The following is a 9,105-nucleotide window of genomic DNA, read 5'->3' as shown; positions in this document are numbered from 1 at the left end:
AAAAGCCTGGAAATAATTGACTGAAAAATTACTACAAGAGAAGAAATATACTAAGAAGGATGATAGAGAAAAAATTTGCCAAAGGATTAACATTGACAGATGAATGTGGGGGCTCTTGAATTTATATTGGGATAATATGCTAAGTCATGTAGAAGAAAAACATTACATATTCAACAATAAAAATAACACTTCAGAACAGGCAAAAATATTGATTGACAAAATTTAATTCAGAAGAAATTTAATTAAATGTTTTAAGAGAAGAAAAATATTGTATATTACATAATATAGTTTACTTTTTTCTCTTTCAGTTCTTATGTTTTAAGTTTATTGGGAAATAGTTTAGCTGCTTTACAAATTAACAACAAAGGTTTGCTCAAGAGTAAAACAAATCTGGGTGTGGTGGCTCATACCAATAATCCCAGTGCTTTGGAAGGATCCCAGTGCTTTGGGAGGCTGAGGTGGAAGGATTGCTTGAGACCAGGGATTTGAGACCAGCCTATGCAACATAATGAGACACCCCCTCCACCTGCCCCAACAATCTCTACAAAAAAAATTCAGAACAATTAGCCAGGTCTGGTGATGTGCATCTGTAGTTCTAGCTACTTCTGTAGGCGGATCACCTGAGTCCAGGAGCTAGGGTTTGAAGTTACAGTGAGCTACGATTGGGCCACTGCAACCCAGCCTGGGCAATAGAGTGAGACCCTATCCCTGAAAAAATAAATGAAATGCATCACCATTTTCTTAGTTGAAAATATGACTCTAAAATATATAATCAATTTCTGAATTCATTAATAGTTGTTTTCACTCTTATTAAAAAAAGAGAAGATAAAAAATTGATTTAATCATTTCCTTTGATAAAATACTATTAACTGAATTTTATTAAAAATATAAATATATCATAATTTAATCTTACTATGAGAATTTTATTTTTCATCATGACTGGTTTGTACACATTTGCAAAAGTCATAGCTATATGCAGCAAATGTAGACATTATTAAAAAATAAAATCAATTTACACAAACTTCTTTGGAATTTTGTATCTAATGTATACTTTGAATATTTTTATGAGAATATATATTTATCAATATTCTCACATCCAAATATGTTATTATCAGGGCCAAGTGCAGGGGCTGGCACCTGTAATCCCAGGTACAAAGGAGGCTGAGGCAAGAGGATTGCTGGAGCCCAGAGTTGGAGGTAGCAGTGAGCTATGATCCTGATACTGCAGTCCAGCCTGGCCGACAGAGTGAGACCATGTCCCCCCCACAAAAAATTATCTGAATGAATAAATTATTTAGATTTGCTTATTTTTAAATATTAAGTTATTTTTCACTCTTAAACTCTACCATGACATTTAGTTGATATATAATATGAGAATTCAATTACTTGTTTTTTCGAAAGTTACATTTTACACTATATATTCTAAAAATGTTTTCCTTTTCAGAAATTTGCTTTATCTGCTCTCATTACTGAATTATTTTATTATTGTAATAGTTTCAGCCTATTATCTGTCATATTCTAGGGACTCAGTCAAGATCAATAGAAAGTAAATCTATTTTATCTACCAATCAAGTATTTAATTGAATTTCATCATGTATAATTTGCCTTTATATGCTTAATTTGGTTACAGAGTTCAGAATAGTGCTGAATAATAGCGATGATGGTCAGTATCTTTGCTTAGTTTTGATTTCATTAAAAAATAACTCTTAGGATTTAATTGGTCAATTAGTAATGCCCATTCACTTAGTCTTGCTATCCTAGGAAAGCTTAATTTGGCTTTAATTTAGGAATCTACATTTGATGGCAGAGTATAACGTGACATCTCGAAAATACTGCTTTCCTCCTTTATACTGTTAGTTGGGTAACATTAAAACAGATAATTACTAATTTTGGACTGTCAATGTATCATTTAAGTTGAAAATAAAACTTACTCGATGCAACACGTATTATTTTTCTTAGTATTGGCAATGTTATAGCTTGTTGTATGAAGTTGAACCAAAAATGTTCAACTAGATATACTAGTTTCAATGTACTAGATTCAACTAGTATTTATTTTGTTGTGGTATCAGCTCATACTTTTTAGGGGCATTTTTCCATATCTTCATATGTAGTTCATAGAGAAGTTGAAAAAGGCTGTATAGCAGGGCTTTAAACAAATGTCACTTTAATATAATATAATCTAAAGTTTCAAAATTTAACTGTAGATCTTTTAATTCTTAACAAAAAAGACAGGATCTCTCTCTGTCACCCAAGCTGGCGTCTCCCTATGTTGCTCATGCTGGTCTTCAACTCCTGGCCCCAAGTGATCCCCAGTTTGGCCTCCCAAGTGCTGGGATTACAGGCATGAGTCACTGTGCCTTCCCTTAACTTAGGTCTTAATTCATTACACTGACATCATTTTCTTTAGGTGAAATTAGTAATTTTAAAATGAATGAACTATTTTTGAATTCTGAACCAAGATCTTTATCTAATTTATTTAATGACTTGAAAAACTTGGAATTAGTTACAATTAAGTGGAATCTTGAAGTGGAAGCATGAAAAAAAAACTAGCTTAAAAATCAACTATTAAGGGCTTTGCAAATCAATTTTCAAAACTGAGATGATGTTTGTTGTACTTTTAAACTCCTAGTTTACAATTTCTGTTGCATAGTTCTATATGATATCTTCAACATCCATGGAGTACTACCGCTTAAATGTATATGTTTGTAAATATGGAAACTTTGCTGTATCTTTTCCTGGACCTAGCTCAACTCATGCACCTTTTTATTCCTAGAATTTGATTGACATTACAACAGAGAAATGAAGAATCATACAAGGCAGATAGAATTTATTCTTCTGGGACTGACGGATAATTCTCAGTTACAGATTGTAATTTTCTTATTTCTACTTCTAAATTATGTGTTGAGCATGATAGGGAACTTCACTATCATTGCCCTCACTCTGCTGGATTCCCAGCTCAAGACTCCAATGTATTTCTTCCTCTGTAATTTCTCTTTTCTGGAAATTTCATTCACAACTGCTTGCATTCCCAGATTCCTAATCACCATTGTTACCAGGGAAAAGACCATTTCCTATAATGGTTGTATATCTCAGTTGTTTTTTTACATATTCTTTGGGGTTACGGAATTTTTCCTTCTAGCTGCTCTGTCCTATGATCGCTATGTTGCCATCTGCAAACCTTTGCATTATATGTCCATCATGAGTAACAAAGTTTGCTACCAGCTTGTATTCAGTTCTTGGGTAACTGGATTCCTGATCATTTTCCCTCCACTGATTTTAGGTCTTAACTTGGATTTCTGTGCTTCAAATATCATTGATCATTTCATTTGTGACATTTCTCCTATCCTACAACTTTCTTGCTCAGACACATATTTACTGGAACGGATTGCCTTTTTATTAGCTGTGATGACACTTATTGTCACATTGTTTTTAGTAATCCTTTCTTACTCTTACATCATCAAGACAATTCTGAAATTCCCTTCAGCTCAGCAAAAGAAGAAAGCTTTTTCCACCTGCTCTTCTCACATGATTGTTGTCTCCATCACTTATGGTAGTTGTATGTTTATCTACATAAAGCTGTCAGCGAATGAAAGAATTGCTTTAAGCAAAGGAGTAACTGTGCTCAATACTTCAGTTGCCCCATTGTTAAACCCATTTATTTATACTCTGAGGAATCAGCAAGTTAAACAAGCCTTCAAAGCTGTATTTAGAAAGATATTTTCTGCTTCAGACAAGTAATACAACTTGTTGAAATAATTAACATGAAAACATAAAAGGATCTTTGAACAAAACACTGATTTGACTCTTCTAGTTTAAGAATTGATATCCAATATTCAATTATTTGTGTGACTTTAGCTTGTCCACCAATCAGAACTTTTTTCATTCTATCCATTCTGACTTTAATTTTCTCTTTTTCCGTATTCAAACCTATCTGTATTAGAAAGAAAACAATTGCAAAATTGATTTTCTCTAAAAGCATGTTAGAATAAAATAAATGAGTAGTTTTCACTGTATTATAGAATATAAGTTCTTCAAGAGTTTGATCTGCTAAATAATTTATAAAAATTAAAAAACTATTTAAGAAAATTTGTGGGTACATAGTAGGTGTATACATTTATGGGGTATATGAGATGTTTTGATACAGGCATTCAATATGAAATAAATACATTATGGAGAATGGTGTATCCATCCCCTCAAGCATTTATCCTTTGAGTTACAAGCAATCCTATTACATTTTTAAAGTTATTTAAAAATATACAATTTAGTTATTATCGACTGTAGTCTCCCTATTGTGCTATTAAATAGTAGGTCTTATGCTAAGTAATTTAAAGAAATGTACCTTGTTTTAGTTAAATGCCATGTTCTTTAAAAGTCTTAGCTAAATCAAATATTGTCATTGTTAAAAAATATATTTAAAATGTTTCAAGAAAACTTACTCCTTAAAAATAATGTAGAAAATTATTTTGTAAAGTGAACTTTTTGAAATATCAATTGTCAACACAGAAAAGCATAATTTCCTTTGAAGGGAATCATACATTTAATGTATGTGATATTTATTATTTATGTTGGACAGATTTTAGAAATTGCGGTAGAGAATAAAATGTGGCTTTAATCACAAGCAGTTGATTTCACACACAATCTTTTTCAAGAGCATATAAGCAAGTTTAATCTTTTGAACATGTCAATTAATGTGTTAAGTAAATGGGAATATATAATGAATTGTATTACCTGTCACGTGATTATTAGTTTAACTTTTGCCCAAGTTTCCCACAGTAAATTATATTGAATATCAGTGTCTTAAAATTTGAGTGTTTTAAAAATAAGCTTATGTTTCATTTCCTCCAAACCAGGGATATGAAACTATGTGCTTTTCTTTTTCACTCACGTGTGTCAGTTGCTAGAGCACTTAGATATCACACTCTATATTTTTCTGATAAATATGTGGATATGCCATTATACCAATTGAATTATACCATGAGGGTGATTAAGCTACTTTATCTTGAAATGTGGCACTGGTATTTGTTTCTATGTATATCTATAGTTACCATGAATTTACCTAGTCAGTATTTCTGAAAATATTTGACAGTTAATTTTAATGGCAATGAGAAAAGTAAACATAAAGAGACAAAATTTATTACAAGATTCCTGGTGGACTCATCTTCACAATAAATTACAAGAAGATAAGTTTATTTACAAAGATGTATGCAAAGTCAAAAAGACAGATTTTTTTCCTCAAATATCAAGACAATGATTGCTGCTGTCACTTTGTCCAGAAAAACTGGAAAAGCTAAATGCATATGGCAGTGTGCTGCAGAAACTTCTCATAATGTTTCATTATCTGTATAAGCTCATCGAATGAGAAATAAAGTGACATGTTCTGTTTACCACTTTCACCTCTTTGGCAGACTGTGTTATCTTAAGGAAATGTAAAGCAACTGTATCTCTCTTCCAACGTGCTCTTACAATACAATTTTGACACTCCTTCCAAGAAGTGGAGTCTAAGTTTCCTTTCTTTGAATTTGGGTGAAAATAAGTGACTGCTCCACCTAGTAGTGTATGGAAGAAAAGATGCCTTGTGATTTCAAAATTAGGTGATAAAGATGTTATAGCTGCTGTCTAGATCCCTATGTTTTGGGACACTTACCTTTGGAATTCAACCACCATGCTGTGAAAAAGCTCAAACTGGCTCTAAGGAGAGACAACACAGAGAGGGGCATATAAAAAATAACTGAGGCCTCAAACTGACAGCCAGATGCCAAGTACCAAACGTGTGAGTGAAGGTGATTTCAGCTCTTCCTCATATGGTAGACTGGAACATTTTCTGCTTATTATCATGACTGGAGGAATAGCAGCTCAAAAAAAGTAACACTCTTAATATATGAAAATCAATGTCTTAAACTGAACCATGCACTTTGTTTTTCTCATAAGATTACAACTTACCAAGAAATTGTAATGACCTTCTTCTTATTTGCATGCTTGCAAATGTTTCCACAAATGACATCAATTTGCTTCACTTTCTCACAAAATTCATTTTTGTTGCTTTGTTCAAAATCTAGATCCACTCATGGAACTGCATTGCATGTGGAAACACTATCGAGAACTTGGCATAGAATTCAACATTAAACATCTTGGGTATATTAAGTAATTTTAAAAAGGACATGATGTCAACTAAAGGGACTCCAGCTAAACAAATCTGGAAGAAATTTAGAGTCATATAATAAAGAGAGCAACACATTATAACTCATAGAATAAAATTAAAACCTATACTATATGTACTTATATAAAATAAAGAAAAAAGAAAGCTCTTTCATATAGTCAAATGGCAAGTAAAAAGTATAGAAAAAAATTGGGTTATAAAATGTCAAAAGATGTCAAGATAGTGAAAGTTTAATGAGAAAAGTATATATACATATTCTCAAATTATTACTTAACTATAAAGGAAAAGAGTAATTTTACAGTGGCAAGACCTGACAGATACCTCCTGAATGAAGTAATCAAAATTAGCCTTAGCACTAAAATAATGACAGAATATTTAGTTAAATAAGTCAATAGAAACAAAACAAGAATATATTTAATTAAAACTAAATTAGTCAAGAAAGGAAAACAATGGAAAATAAAAGATGTGGGATAAATATAAATGATGGTAGGAGAAAAGACATAAAGTAAACCACAGTAAATACAATACCAATAGACTTAATACCCAATTAAAGATTTTCAGGTTAGAAGGGAAAAATAGCTTATTTACATGCTGGTTAACAAAAACATACCTTAGGTACAAAGACACAAGTGGGTTCAAGGTTTTTAAAAGGATAGAAAAGGAAAGCCTGCACAAATTAATTTTTTGTCCCTCCTACATGCAGTCAGTCTACTGTACTCTCCAGCAGAGTCACTTGAAAGAGTAATTTTGGTAATAATTTACTCTTCATTTTCTCTCGGCATACTTTTCTATGGAATTTAATTCTCTCTCAAAAGTCCGGTTTTGAAAGAACTGATTTACTGAAAAATGTAACATTTTTCATTTCATTAAAATCCCCAGCTAGGGTTATGGATTTGCATGTCTTTCTTCTTTTCCCTGTTGATCTTTGCCTAGTATCTGTTGGTGTTATCATTAGGAATATACGTGCATAAGATTTGTTTGTCAAAGTTTAATTGACCCTTTCATCATTATGAAATTTTACTTTTCATTTTCATCAATATTTCTTGCCTTAAAATTTCATTGGTTTGATATTAATATGGCCACACCACTTTGTTTGCTTTTTAAATTTTTATTTTAGTTTTACCCTGAATACCTTTTAATTCCAGCCTCTCACTTTCAATTGCTCTGTGTTCTTGCATTTAAAATTTTCTCTTGTGATAATAAAAGTTTAAACTTTGTTCTGATAATGCTTATCTTTTCATTATAATGTTTAGTCTAGTAACATTTATATATATATATATTTTATTATACTTTAAGTTCTAGGGTACATGTGCACAACATGCAGGTTTGTTACATGGGTATACATGTGCCATGTAGGTTTGCTGCACCCATCAACTCGTCATTTACACTAGATATTTCTCCTAATGTTATCCCTACCCCAGCCCCCCACCCCACAACAGGCCCCAGTGTGCAATGTTCCCCGCCCTGTATCCAAGCGTTCTCATTGTTCAATTCCCACCTATGAGTGAGAACATGCAGTGTTTGGTTTTCTGACCTTGTGATAGTTTGTGTAGAATGATGGTTTCCAGCTTCAGCCATGTCCTTGCAAAGGACATGAACTCATCCTTTTTTATGGCTGCCTAGTATTCCATGTGTATATGTACCACGTTTTCTTAATCCAGTCTATCATTGATGGACATTTGCATTGGTACCAAGACTTTGCTATTGTGAATAGTGCTGCAATAAACATATGTGTGCATGTGTCTGTATAGTAACATGATTTATAATCCTTTGGCTATATACCCAGTAATGGGATTGCTGGGTCACCTGGTATTTCTAGTTCTAGATCCTTGTGGAATTGCCACACTGTCTTCCACAATGGTTGAACTAATTTATACTCCCACCAAAGGTGTAAAAGCATTCCTATTTCTCCACATCCTCTTCAGCATCTGTTGTTTTCTGACTTTTTAATGATCGCCATTCTCACTGGTGTGAGATGGTATCCCACTGTGGTTTGATTTGCATTTCTCTGATGACCAGTGATGATGAGCATTTTTTCATGTGTCTGTTGGCTGCATAAATGTCTTCTTTTGATAAGCGTCTACTTATATGCTTTGACCATTTTTTGATGAGGTTGTTTGTTTTTTTCTTGTAAATTTGTTTAAGTTCTTTGTAGATTCTGGATATTAGCCCTTTGTCAGATGGGTAGATTGCAAAAATTTTCTCCCATTCTGTAGGTTGCCTGCTCACTCTGATGGGAGTTTCTTTTGCCATGCAGAAGCTCTTTAGTTTAATTAGATCCCATTTGTCTATTTTGGCTTTTGTTGCCATTGCTTTTGGTGTTTTAGTCATGAAGTACTTGCCCATGCCTATGTACTGAATGGCATTGACTAGGTTTTCTTTTAGGGTTTTTATGGTTTTTGGTCTAACATTTAAGTCTCTAGTCCATCTGGAATTAATTTTTGTATAAGGTATAAGGAAGAGATCCAGTTTCAGCTTTCTACATATGGCTAGCTAGTTTTCCCAGCACCATTTATTAAATAGGGAATCCTTCCCCCATTTCCTGTTTTTGTCAGGGTTGTCAAAGATCAGATGGTTGTAGATATGTGGTATAATTTCTGAGGGCTCTGTTCTGTTCCATTGGTCTATATCTCTGTTTTGGTACCAGTACCATGCTGTTTTGGTTACCCCACAATGGTTGAACTAGTTTACAGTCCCACCAACAGTGTAAAAGTGTTCCTATTTCTCCCCATCCTCTCCAGCAACTGTTGTTTCCTGACTTTTTAATGATTGCCATTCTAACTGGTGTGAGATGGTATCTCATTGTGGTTTTGATTTGCATTTCTCTGATGGCCAGTGATGATGAGCATAAACCAACAAAGATCAAAAGAGACAAAGAAGGCCATTACATAATGGTAAAGGGATCAATTCAACAAGAAGAGCTAACTATCCTAAATATATATGCACCC

General features: G+C 33.0%; 1 protein-coding gene across 1 annotated transcript; it reads left to right on the top strand.

Annotated features, from left to right (window-relative positions):
• Positions 1–2,799: 2,799 nt before the first annotated feature.
• On the top strand, positions 2,800–3,738 carry LOC100431931 (olfactory receptor 6C70). The gene has a single exon (XM_002823366.3). The coding sequence runs from the start codon at positions 2,800–2,802 to the stop codon at positions 3,736–3,738; it is 939 nt and encodes a 312-aa protein (XP_002823412.3).
• Positions 3,739–9,105: the final 5,367 nt, after the last annotated feature.

Source organism: Pongo abelii, chromosome 10, assembly GCF_028885655.2.
Source record: "Pongo abelii isolate AG06213 chromosome 10, NHGRI_mPonAbe1-v2.0_pri, whole genome shotgun sequence".
Taxonomy (NCBI): domain Eukaryota; kingdom Metazoa; phylum Chordata; class Mammalia; order Primates; family Hominidae; genus Pongo; species Pongo abelii.
The sequence above is the reverse complement of the archived record's forward strand: the minus strand, read 5'-3'. Positions and strand labels throughout refer to the sequence as shown.